The sequence below is a fragment of the Pipistrellus hanaki genome (genome assembly GCF_964339955.1).
Source record: "Pipistrellus hanaki genome assembly, chromosome: 7".
Classification (NCBI taxonomy): Eukaryota; Metazoa; Chordata; class Mammalia; order Chiroptera; family Vespertilionidae; genus Pipistrellus; species Pipistrellus hanaki.
The window spans coordinates 13,193,484-13,205,929 of NC_140509.1; the positions used below are offsets into that span (position 1 = coordinate 13,193,484).

General features: G+C 59.1%; 1 protein-coding gene across 1 annotated transcript; it reads right to left on the reverse strand.

Moving 5' to 3' along the window:
- Positions 1-12,019, reverse strand: AARS2 (alanyl-tRNA synthetase 2, mitochondrial). The gene is made up of 22 exons (XM_084889808.1): positions 11,569-12,019; positions 10,295-10,486; positions 9,635-9,780; positions 9,250-9,417; positions 8,549-8,693; positions 7,037-7,182; positions 6,720-6,828; positions 6,364-6,402; positions 6,166-6,277; positions 5,602-5,735; positions 5,009-5,153; positions 4,573-4,745; positions 4,307-4,420; positions 4,074-4,214; positions 2,992-3,129; positions 2,796-2,905; positions 2,540-2,648; positions 2,187-2,309; positions 1,840-1,950; positions 1,206-1,292; positions 1,010-1,120; positions 1-656 (listed from the first exon to the last, which is right to left on the reverse strand). The coding sequence occupies exons 1-22, from the start codon at positions 12,001-12,003 to the stop codon at positions 492-494; spliced, it is 3,153 nt and encodes a 1,050-aa protein (XP_084745934.1). The 5' UTR covers positions 12,004-12,019; the 3' UTR covers positions 1-491.
- Positions 12,020-12,446: the final 427 nt, after the last annotated feature.

A 12,446-nucleotide genomic window follows, 5' to 3' on the forward strand; every position in this document is an offset into this window, starting at 1 on the left:
AAATACTTTTAAAAAAATATTTTTATTGATTTTAGAGGAGAGGGAGAGATAGAAACATCAATGGGAGAGAATCATTGACCCGCTGCCTCCTGCACGTCCCCACCTGAGGACAGAGCCTGTAACCTGGGCATATGCCCTGACCAGGAATCGAACTGTGCCCTCCTAGTTCATAGGCTGAAGTTCAACTGCTGAGCCACGCTGGGAGGGCTGGGAAATACTTTTTAATGAGCAATCACAGCGAGGATAGCCATGTTTTCAAATTCACCTAGTTTGGTGAGTCTCTTGGGCCACTCTGCCTTCACCAGCCCACGTTTCCTGTGCCCAGCAGGACCCAGCCCATGTGGCCTCTTCAGCTCAGCTGCTGGGCCTCCAGTCCCCAGGCCTCCCCTCAGCTCCAGGGAGGTTCTGCGGGTTCCTTCAGGCTCCTTCGGGAAGTTTCATCCGATTCTTGCCACGTTTAGCTTTCTCTTTAGTCTACGTGAGTCCCTGGGTCAGAGCTGGTTGAGGGCGTAGGCTCGGGCTGTGCTGAGAGCAGCTTCCAGGTCAGCAGTGCTTCCGGTGCCCTGGGCCACCACTCGGGAGCCCCAGGCCTTGCCTCCCATGTGGCTGCACACAGCCAGCGCCCAGGCCTCTGCTGTGAAAGCTGGCGTGGCACTCTGGGGACGGAAACAGAAGGGCAGCAATGCCGAGGGGCACTCCCTGCCACCATCCCCTCAATGTTCTCTTGAGAGTGAGTCCCAGTGATCAGCACCGCTCCCCAGCCAGTCTCATGGGGGAATGGGGTGAAGAGAGGTGAGGGTTGGGTTGGGAATGTGTGTGGAGGGGGAGTGAGGTGGTACCCTCTCTAGGGGGGATGTGTGGTCATTAGGGACAAGAAGATGGCCATATCTATGTCTTGGGGTGTCCTCATAGGTCACCCAGCCTTGGCTCCCTTGTCTGAGAGGAAGAGGGGAATCAGAGGGCTGGACTAGGAGATGGGCGGGGTGGGCTGCTCTCCCACTTGGCTCACCTGGGCCACCTGGCAGGCACACAGCACGTGCCCCAGGGGCTGGGGGCTGAGGAGCAGCACGGACGAGCTGGGCACCTGCTCACACAGCTGCCGGACCACCTTCACCAACACCTGGGCAAGGGAGGGCAGGTGGTGACCCGTAGGCCCAGACTCCCAGCTACCTCCCTGTCAGGACACCCCCAGCCCCAATACTCACTGAGAGGGACTCAGTGGAAACGGTGTCCACGATCAGGGACCCCTCCTGGGGGTGTCGCTGAAGCAGCTCCTGTGCTTTCTGGGCAGCCTGGGGAGGGAGGGGGGCGGGAGCGACAGCACAGGTCAGGCTGGGACAACCGGCCCGCTTCTGAACTGAACCCCGTCCAGAGTCCCTTCCCCTCACCCACCCCGTCCTCCCGCAGCAAAGGCTTTAGCTTTGAACAGAGGGGCCAGGGGTTCTGCCTGGAATGGCCTCCTTTCGGGTCCCACCTGTGTCCTTTCTCTCCTCCCTCACCCCCTCCCTTTCACTGGAGCTCCAGGCCCCGACAAATAGGTCGCTGAAGGCGAGAGGACTAAGGCTGGAGTACAGATGGAGAGGGGGCAGGGGGAAGAATGCACAGAGGAGTAATCAGGGCTGAATGGAGCAGTCAGTCAGCTTCCGGAGGGAGAGCCTGAGCCAGGCTTGGGAGCTGGGAGACACAGCTTGGCAGAGAAGCGGGGGTCTGGTAATGGTGCCCAGCTGGCAGGAGAGGGAGCTGACACCATCCCCATGCCAGTTCACACTAGTGTGTCCCTGGCCCCTGTTGGGTGTGCCTGCTATCTGCCCCGATGGGTGCAGCCAAACCCCCTCCTACCTGCCTTATTTCCAGCTTCCGGATCGCAGTGTTAGCACGCCGCTGCAGCCCCTTCAGTGTGGCCTGCAGCTCCCGCCGCTGCCACTGGGGCATCACAGCGGTGTCCACAGCCTACGGTCAGAGCAGCATGTCATCCTCGCCCTCCCTGAGCCACAGCTTCTAAGGCTGGGAGCAGCAGGACCCACCCCACTCCACCCTGCAGACAATCACCCAGGCATTCCCCGGAATGCTGGGGAGAGACTGGAAGGGACCAGAGAGGCATGAGGAAGGGCATAGGATAAGGACATGGGGGGGGGGGGGGGCGTGCATGGGCATGTGGGCAGCTCCATGGTGGGCATGACCCTCACATCGGTGAGTCGTCCCATGTCCTTGGACAGCTGCTGGGCCTCCACCACATCCCGGCTGCCCCGACTCAGCCGCTCTGTGGCTGCTTCCACCTCCTGGGCCAGGCTCTGGCCCACTTCTCGGGCCTGCGGGGAGGGAACAGGATGGTCAGGGCTGTTGGCTTACTTTCAAGGCTCTCAACCTATTGTTGCTCAAGGCCAAATTTGAAATATTTAACCATCAGGACCAATCAAGGCACCACATGATCATGCCAGCAGCCAGCAGTACACATGTAGGGCACTGGTTCTGCTGCTGGGCGTCCCCCAGCCTGAGCGTATCAGCTGCATGTCCCCTGGGCCCTGCTGGCCTGCCCGACCTGCTGGGCCTGCTCCCCGGTGATGGCCAGCAGGCGGGTGGTGCCCTTGGTGAGTTGGCGCTCCCCAACGATGACCAGGTCTCCGACGGCCCCTGTGCGCAGCAAGTGCCTGTGGGCAGAGGGAGGGAGAAGTCAGGGGGATTATGGAAGAGAAGAGCAGTCTGAGCTCCAAACCAGGAGTGGGCAGCTCCAGAGACCAAGGAAGGGCGAGGACCCAGCTCCAGGCCAGGCCAGGGCAGGCCGGCAGGTGACTCACGTCCCACAGCACAGCTCCACAGACGTCCTCAGTGTGGCCTGAGAAGCTGGGTCCAGCGCCTGGGCTACAGGCACCCCCACTGACACCACCCGCACGGGGTCTGGGTACACCTGTGGGTGGGAGGGGACAGGTCTGTCACTGGCCCGTGGAGGGGAGAGGGGAGGGGATCTCCACCAAGGGAGCTCCCCCAACTCACCTCATCCAGGCAGCGCAGGCCAGGGACGTGGGCAGTGAGCGCCAGGGCTACCTCCTCCATGTACACGGCCTCGTCCCGCCGCACAGCCTCCTGCACTGTGCTCTCCACTGCCCGGAGCTGCTCTGGGGTCAGCGGGGCCTGTGGGGTGGAGGGAAATGGACGGACCGACAGGCAGTCAGCCCCATGCCTGCAACCTATACATGAAGCAGCAGTCACTATTCACTGAACACCCCTACGTCCTAGCACAGTGGCTAGCACCTAGTAGGTGCTCAATAAACGCTGTGCAGAAACAATGCTTGTCCTTAGAAAGCTACCTGGGGGTTGGGCCTATTGGACGCTGCAGGCCTTTCATTAGGCATCAAAAGTTGACGGAGCCCCGGACAGATGGCTCAGTTCGTTGGAGCAGCATCCCATACATCACAGAGTCAGCGGGTTCGATTCCCGGTCAGGGCACATATACCCAAGTTTCGGGTTCCCTCCCAGGTTGGGGCACATAGGGGAGGCAAATGATTGATGTTTCTCACATCGATGTTTATTTCTCTCTCTCTCTTCCCCTTTCTCTCTCTAAAATCAATAAACATATCATCAAGTGAGGATTAAAACAGAAAGTAGAGGCTCTGTACTCAGGGAGCTTATGACGACAAGAGGCAATGAGTTGAAGAGAAGTTAGGATGGAGGAGATGCAGGAGCAAGGAGTAGTCAGTGGGATAGGTATAGTCAGTGAGTGTTTCCTGGAGGAAGTACTAAGCCAGATATACAAGGAGAGGAGGGAACAGGGTGGCAGAGGAGGGAGAGAGCAGCGGCTCTGTGCAAGCATGGCTTGGGCGACAGCAGGAACAAGGAAAATGGGTGGCTGGGTGAAGGGAGGACTCCACCTCCCTTGCTGTGCTGGAGGAGCCTGATGGCTCCTATAGTGACTGAATGACAGGGAGCACCCTGGGCTGACACCCACTCAGGTTCCTATAGTGACTGAATGACAGGGAGACCAGGCCCTCGGACTGGCCAGACTCCCCACCCCACCAGCCTTTCCCAAGCTGAACCTGTCACCGCACGTGAAGCCTGTCTTTCTGTGCCCTGCTCACCTGGGTGGCCACGTCAAAGCGCAGCCGCTCGGGACTGAGATGGGAGCCTCGCTGTTCGGTGCCAGGGCCCAGGGCCTGCCGCAGGGCCCAGTTTAGCAGGTGGATGGCCGTGTGCTTCTCCATGCAGCCTAGACGCCAGGACTGAAACGCTTTTGTCACCCGGCGTCCGGGGTGAGTGGGAGTAGAGAGTAAAGGAGCTGCAGGATATCAAGAGCAGCAGGGGGAGTCCTTACCTTATCTACGTGCAGCTGCACTGCATCCCCCACCTTCAGGCACTCAGGGGCCACAGCCTCATGCAGGACGAAGCCTCCGCAGACCTGGGCCCGGGCAACCGGGAACAGCACATCCTGGGGAAGGTCAGAGGCCAAGGGGCTAGAGTGACTGCCTGGAGCTTCTCCCCTTCCCCTCCTTCACCCCCCCCCCCCCCCCTTTATGGCTCAGGTCTGCCTCCTGCAGAAGTTATCCTGTGTGCGTATTGGGGTGGGGGCGGGGAGCTCACCTGCTGCCCCACCCGCACCAGGTAACCTCGGTCTGAAGCCTGACCCCCCTGTTCGGCGTAGAAGTTGGTTCTGTCTAAGAGGATGCCGCAGCGCTGGCCTTCCCCCACGGAGGCTACGGCTGTTCCGTCCTCTGTATACAGCTGGAGCACCTGGGCCTCGCAGGTGCCAAACTCTGCCAGGGCAGAAAGTGGTTATCAGTGCGAGGCAGGGGTCTGAGACATACAGGCGGGTCTGTGCCTTACCAGAAGCCAACAGGCACGTAGCTGGAGGAGGGGTGGGGGGTGGGGGTGGTGGGAATGGGAGATAGGGTCCAAGTCCTGCTCAGGGACACAGCGACCCCTGGTGGTCCCCGGGGAATGCACAGGGCAACCATCTGCCTGTCCCTCCCAATCAAGGTCAGGCAAGCTATGGCCACCGCTCAGCCCAGGCTCTCACCATAACCCCCACTGGGTCGAAGGCAGTAGTGGTACTTGGGGCTGTCATCGGTTGGGGGCAGCCCTCGGCGCTGCAGCTCCCCCAGCGCATGGATGTTGAGCCGCAGCCCCTGCTCCTCAGTTGGCTCAGCCTGCTGGGCCTGGTGCTGCAGGACAGGCACGGGCATGTGTATGCAGTGAAGGGCTGCATGGAGAGTGCAATGGGACTTGGGCCTCTGAAGAGCCCTGTCTCTGCCATCCGCTCTGTGCACCCTGCAGCCCCCTCTGGAATAAGCGCGCAGGGCTTGGCTGGTGCTGGAGACCAAGCTGGGTTGGCTGGTGAGCCACCCATCCTGCGGGGTCTGAGGATCAGGCCTTCCTCACCGAATTCTGCCCCTGTAGGCGCCTCCCAGGACACCGTGCTCGCCTTCCCCTGCCCGCTCCTGTTTAGCCCACTGCACTGGTGTGCCTTTCCGGGGCTGGGAGGGACCCAGGTGAAGGACAGGGCCTAGCTCAGCCTCCTCTTCCTTTAATAGCTGCAGCCTCCCCAGGGACTGGGGGCTGAGGAGTGGCTGACTGTCCCAACAGAACCTGGTGGGGGTGCCCCAGCTGTACCTGGGCCTCCTCCTGGGCCAGCCGCGCCAGCCCAGCCGAGTCCAGCTGCACCCCTTTCTCCTCCAGCATCAGCTCTACCAGGTCCAGTGGGAGCCCCAGGTCGCCGGACATTGACAAGGACCAGGCCACGTCGGCTTTTCGGAAGGAAGACAAGGGGCTTTGAGCAGGGAGGGGCAGGTCAGAGGGGTGGGGAGTGAGGGAGAAGGGCCAGGGCTTTCCCAACCACACCAGGTGCCAAGCACAAGTACCCTCTCCTCACACTGGGTTGCCCAGGACACGGGTCACCTTCAGGCTTCGGCTCCAAGGCCAGAGCTGGGGGTACCCAGGCTGCTCCCTTGGCAACCAGCACTTCAGAGGGGAAGGGGAGCAGAGACTGAAGCAGGAGCAGCGGGGCAGAGAGTAGGCGGAGAAATGGGGAGAAGTCTGGGTGTTGGAGCGAGTACAGGGGGAGGGACAAGGAGGAGGAGGGGAGGTGCGAGGCACAGGCCTAGCCCAGAGCTCCCTTCTCGGCCTGCCCGGCTCACCTGCGTGAGGACCCCACGCCTGGGCGAGGCGCCCACTCACCGGGGAACAGGTCCGAAGGTCCCAGGCGCCTCAGGGTCCGCTCGATGACCCGCCGACCCCGCTGCAGGGAGGCCAGGAAGGCGGCCTCGTCCTCCGACACCAGGTTGGCTATCTGAACGGCGGGCACGACAGAGATGGAGGGAGAGCCTCTCTCCACCTCTCTGGCCAGCCCGTCCCTCCGCCCCCCGAGGCCGGTACCTGGGCGGAGCTCTTCTGCAGCTCTGGGTACGTGTCTCCCTGGAGGAGGTAATAAAGGGCTGAGGAGTGAGAGGAAAGGCTACCAGCCGCCTCCCCCTCTGGTCCTGGCCTCCCTGAGGACACTGTTCTGGAGGCTCAGACAGGCTGAGGGACAGGGGCAGGGACCCTAATGGGGAGTCAGTTTCCCTGTGGGGTGGGGACACAGGCCAGGGAGTCCCACGGTTAAAGGGGCGAGGCTTCCTGAAGGCTCCCTGCTCCCGTAAGCCACGGCAGCTTTCTCAGCTACTGACAGGACGCTGGGCGGCAGGCTCCCCGAGTGCCCGGGAGGCCCAGGGGAGCGGAAGCTCTGTCCTCACCAGCGTCTCCACCACCACCGGGACCAGGCTGCCCAGGAAGCCAGGGGGTGCCCGCAGGACCTCGGTAGAGAACCGCACGGCTCGACGGAGGATCCGACGAAGAACCAGCCTAGAGGGTACAAAGCCCCAGTGTGAACCCCCAGCAGCCCCTGGCCAGCAGTTTGGAGATTGGGGAGGGCAAGGCCCCGCGTGTGCTCCCACCCCAAAGCCCTCTCCCTTCTCCGGCTCCTCCTGCCATCTCCGCCTGACCCACTCTGTCCCCTCCCCCCCTGCCAGCCCCAGCCGCACCGGCCCCTCTGTGGTCCATCCAGACTCACGGGGCGCCCGACATCCCCGGGGAGACGCCGTCGGCGATGCAGACACTGAGTGTGCGGATGTGATCGGCCACCACGCGGTACGCCATGTCCGTGCGGCCCTCGTCTGCTGCCCCTACCCGGCCCCGGTAAGGGGGCGCCCCGCAGCCCTGGAAAGCAGGAGAGGGGCGTGGCTGCTGCCGTGCCGGACCTGCCCGGGGGGATGCTCTTCATCACCCCTAACGCCGACCACATCTGGAATAGCCAGGAGGAAGGCTTCAAAGATGAACGGTACTCAGACTCTGCCCCCAAGGGGCCCACATTCGCCCTAACAAGAGTCACAGGTGTGATCATTTACTGAATTCCTACTATCAGAACTGTGTGTTCGGTTGACATGATGTCTAATCCCCCAAACACCCTGTTCTGGGAGTTATTTCTGTCCTCGACGTCAGAGGAACAGAGGCCCAGAGGATCTAAGCGCCACACAGCTGACCAGGAGCCGCCCTGAGCTGTGAGCCGGCCTGTCTGACCACAGTGCTCTCCGGGCTTCTCCAGACCTAGGGGGCACGGAGGGACGGTGGGGGCTGTGTGCACATGTGCTCCAGAGCAGAGTGCTGGATTCCTGCAGCTCCACACCTGTCTCTTCCCCAAGCTGCCCCCTCAGTACAGTCCTGCCGTTCGCCTCACTGCTTGTCAAACACTCGGGAGCCAGCCTTTTCTCCCCCCACCCCACCCCCTCACATCCACTAAGTCAGTGGGGCCTTTGCTGCTCCCTCCATGAGATCTTGCAAATCAACCTACTTTCCTCCACTTTCACTATGACCAGCCTAAGCCATGCCCTACTGTCCCTTCCCTGGACTATGAAATCGCCTCCCAGTTGGTTTCTCAGCTTCTACTCCTGCCCCCCTCCAGCTCATCCTCCACATAGAAACAGGAGTGGTCTTTTAAAAGTGTCAGTCAGAGCATGCTCCTCCCGAGGGCCCTGCTCACTACACTCAGAATAAATCCCTACTTGGGACTTCCAGTCCCGTAAGATTGGACTCTAGCTTTCCTCTTCGGGGTCGCCTGTTTGTAAGATGGCCACCATCCTTCCTTTTTCTGTGAGCACGCCACTTTGCAATGTGACTTTACAGGCGAGGGAATTGCTTTCCATCGAGACAGAGCATCTGTTTCTCCATCTCTGGAATCTGGGCCAGCTCGTGACTTGCTTTGGTCGAGAATACGGTGGGAATGACGCTGTTCGAGCCCAGGCCTCAAGAGCCCGTGTGCTTCTGCTCTCCTGGGAACCTGGCTGAACTGTGGTGAACGAGTCTGAGCTAGCCGGCTGGAGGGTGACGGACACATGGCTGGTCACCCCCACTGCCAGCCAACGCCTAGAGGCACAGCTGCCCCCAGCCTCCTGCCTGCCACCTTTTCTCTTCCTGTCACGTGTCCTCCTGCTTCAGCACCCCACTGCCTGTTGTGTTGCACGAGGGCCAGATCCCAAAGGCCCCGGCGAGCAGGCCGGAGGCTTCCGGAAGGGGAGAGGCAGCTCACCTGGTGTATAGCGGTGAGCAGCGGGGAGAAGAGGTCAGTGTCGTAGGTGGAGCGCCTGCCTTGCAGCACAGCCACCAGCCTTTCCAGGCCCATTCCCGTGTCCACATGCCGCTGGGGCAGGGGCTGCAGACTCCCGTCTGCTTCTCTGGCCAGGGAAGGTGAACCGGGTGAGACTCCGCACAGGATGACAGACAGGTGTGGGGCTCAAGAGGCACAGAGGAATGAGGAGGGGTCTGAGGGGCCTGAGAGAGGGAGGAGCCAGATGCATATAATACCCCCCACCCCAAACACGGACGATGGCCTTGGGTCCTGTCCCTTCTCATAAAGGGTGACTCTACCCTCACCACCACCCCCTGACCCTTGGGCCCTTGCCCGGACCTCGACATTCCCTTCCTGGGACAGAGTTATTTGGCCTTAGAAAGAGGCATGTCAAGGCTGGAGGAAAATCTTAGAGACCATCAGATTCCACTCTATCATGTGATGAGGGAGCAGAGGCCAGAGGGCAGCAGTGACTAGTTTGAACTGTTATGGGCAAAGACGAGGATTAAATCAGTTATTATCTGAACAGTGTTTAGAAATGTGCCTGGCACCCAGGAAGTGCCATTGAAGCGTGTGCTTTTATAAGAAGTAGATCCAAGTCTCCTGATTGCTGCGTCTCCACTTCCAGCCGGGGACTCCCCTCCTGCCTCAGCGCCCGTTACCTGTTGTGCTGCATGAAGACCAGATTCCAGAGTTCCACCAGCTCGGGGGCCCCCGTCCCTCCGGCCAGGTCGTAGTGGATCTCGGTGCAGGGCCCACAAGGGCCGGTGTCCCCCATCTCCCAGAAGTTCTCTTGTGGGCCAAAGGAGAGCACGCGGCTGGCAGGCACCCTGGAAAGAAAGCCAGGTGGGTGGGAGGGAGACAGCAAACCCCAAAGCCGGACCCTCTTTGCCAGGAGCGCCTCTCCATCAAGCTCAGCAAGAGGAGGACCAGGCCCGACCCCAGGGTCTCCTCGGATAGGCTGAGACTCTAAAGGCCTGTGCTGACAGGGTCTGTTTTCCAGGCCGCCTGCCCTCCAGGAGTGGACATTGGGGAGGGAGAACTTACCCTAAGCTGAGCCAGATGTCCCTGCTCTCCAGGTCTGGGTCCAGCCCTGCCTTGGGATCACCGCCAAAGTAGGAGACCCAGAGCCTGTCCTCAGGGATCCCATAGACCTGAGTCAGCAGTTCCCAGGCCATGCTGCACGCCTCCTCCTGCGGGGGAAACCCACATGGGGCGACGAGGAAGACGGGTGAGAAGAGAGCCCCACCAACGCGTCAATCCAGCCACCTGAGGTCAGCCCTCAGCTTGAGACACAACCATTTCCACTGTCCACCTTGTTTCTAAAACAAGCCATGACCAAACTCTGAGTTCTTTCCTGCCCAGAAAGCTTCCAAATCCTCCTTTCTTCCAAGTCTCACCTTCTCCGTGAAATCCTCTAGCCACTCTCACCTGGGGTGATTTAGAACTCATGCGGTTTAGTGTCACTGTTTATTCATACAACAATTACTGATCAGCCATCAGGCAGGGGGCACAATCAAAAGCTTACAATCCAATTAGAGAAATGAGACACATTCCTCTTATACTCGTTCACGTTGCACTTTGCCTCTGTGTCTGGCCTGAGGCCCTGCCCAAGCAGACTCTAGGAGTGGAGAGAGGACTAACTCTAACCCCCTTCTTGGTTGAACGCTGACCCTTTCCTACCTCCAGGACTTCCTGGAGACTCACCTTAAAATATTCCCCCCCAAAGGCCCAATTGCCAAGCATCTCAAAGAAGGTGTGATGGGAAAGGTCCCGGCCCACGTCCTCCAGGTCGTTGTGGCTGCCTCCGGCCCTCACACATTTCTGGCTGTTGGCCACACGTCGGAAACCTGCCATCTCACTTCGCGGATCCACGGTGCCCAGGAAGATTGGCTTGAACTGGAACATGTGAAGAAGGGGGAGAGAGATATCCAAGTCCCTCATGGGAAGAGAAATATGGGGAGTAAGGACAGAGATGGCTGACTGTGCTACCGAGAGTGCAGTGTGGTTTTGGCTTGTGGGGAGGGAGGGAGCGCGGGAGGGGGGCAACCTGGGAGACTAGGGGTACCCATCTCATGTGTGTGTGTGTGTGTGTGTGTGTGTGTGTGGCAGGCAAGGAGTAAATAACCATAAACAGAGACCCTCTGCTAGTAAAATAGGCAAGAAAAAAGGAGGAGTAGCTGAAACGGGTTTGGCTCAATGGATAGAGCGTTGGCTTGAAGGGACTGAAGGGACCCGGGTTCGATTCCGGTCAAGGGCATGTACCTTGGTTGCGGGCACATCCCCAGTAGGGGGTGTGCAAGAGGCAGCTGATCGATGACTCTCATCGATGTTTCTAACTCTCTATCTCTCTCCCTTCCTCTCTGTACAAAATCAATAAAATATATTTAAAAAAAAAAAAGAAAAAAAAAGAAAAAAAAGAAAAAAGGAGGAGTAATGTGCTGGTGGCTGGAAATGGGACAATGAATGGCTGCGTCCTCCATCTCAGCTTCTTCAACCACAGCCAATAACTTCAGGGTGCAAAACTGAGACCACAGGGCACTGGGCAGGCCCAACACGGCAGCATGGCCTCTAAAGTTAACCAACTCCCCCTCTGCACCCACCTCCCACCCATTTCACAGACGCAGACCAACAAGTCCAGGAGGGTAAGTAGTGCTCAAAGTCAAGGGCTTGGAGAACACAGTCTAGCACAGAGCATGGGCTCCACACCACACCCATGCAATGAATGTTATCTTTATTGAAAGAATAAATAAAGCCAGACTTCCTCCACCATCTGCCCTTACCATTCTTGGGCCTAAAATTCAATCCCAAACTACAAGTTCCCAGGTCGAGTGTTCCCCAAACCCTAACTCAGCCCAACCATTGCCCTCTCTCCCCAAAAGCTCCGAGCTCCGCCTCTTGCTTCTTTGGCCCAATCCCGTAGCTCCTTTCTCTCGCGGAAAAAAAACACACAAAAAACCACCCACAAACCCCGCCCCAACCTGGTTCATGCCGGCATTGACGAACAGCAGGCTGGGGTCGCCTCGGGGCCGCACGGAAGCGGACGGCACGAGCCGGTGGCCATGGCGGTCCCGAAAGAAGCTCAGGAAGGCGTCACGGACGGCCGACGCCCGGGCCGGAGCGCGTTCGGAGGACAGCGGCCGGCGGCCGGGGCCCCGCCACGAGGGCGACCTTCGAAAGGCCCGCCGCAGTCCTCCGACTGCAGCTGCCACCGACGCCGCCATCTTAACTCGGGGCAGAGACTTCACGGGGTCAAAGAGCACCGCTGGGGGTAGAAGGTGACGTGGGAAGGGAGCTGGGCGTTCCCCACAGCGGCTCCTGGCGGTGGGAGGCCTCGAAGCAGCCTCTGCCGCCCTTGTGGAAATGGTTTTGTGAAGGGTTTGCTTGTAGGCCCTTATACATAATTCATTAGGCATTAAAAAAAAATATGCATCGAAAGCCAGTGATGTGCCGGGCACTTTTTAGGCGCTTAAGGAACATTAGTACCAAAATTAATGAAAATCCCTGCCCTCCAGAAATCTTTATTGTAGGAGTAATTGCTAATTTTATTAATTTTGCAGGTTACATGCAAATGGAGTTTCAGTGGACAGGCATGGATTGACGTGTGTGTGTGTGTGTGTGTGTGTGTGTGTGTGTGTGTTTCCAGGCTGCGAGAAGAAGGCAAGAGTGCAAAGAGAATTAATGCCAGTATTCATTCTAGGGGCATTCAACAAATTTATTGAATACCTATTATGAGTCAGGCCTTGTTCTAAGCACTTGCTAGTTCCATGCCCTTGGCTTTGGAAATGGCCGTTTTGTTCTTAGGGACTGAAGCAGATCCTTTAGAACAGGAGTCTCGCTGAGAGACAGAAGCCAAACA

Bases quoted from the DNA above. Each gene is read 5' to 3' on its own strand.
- AARS2 (XM_084889808.1), bottom strand. From the start codon at position 12,003: ATGCCTAATGAATTATGTATAAGGGCCTACAAGCAAACCCTTCACAAA. The intron at 4,421-4,572 runs GTGAGCTCCCCG...GACCTTCCCCAG, and splicing joins TGGTGCGGGTGGGGCAGCAG to GATGTGCTGTTCCCGGTTGC. The intron at 657-1,009 runs GTGAGCCAAGTG...TTCCGTCCCCAG, and splicing joins GTGCCTGCCAGGTGGCCCAG to AGTGCCACGCCAGCTTTCAC.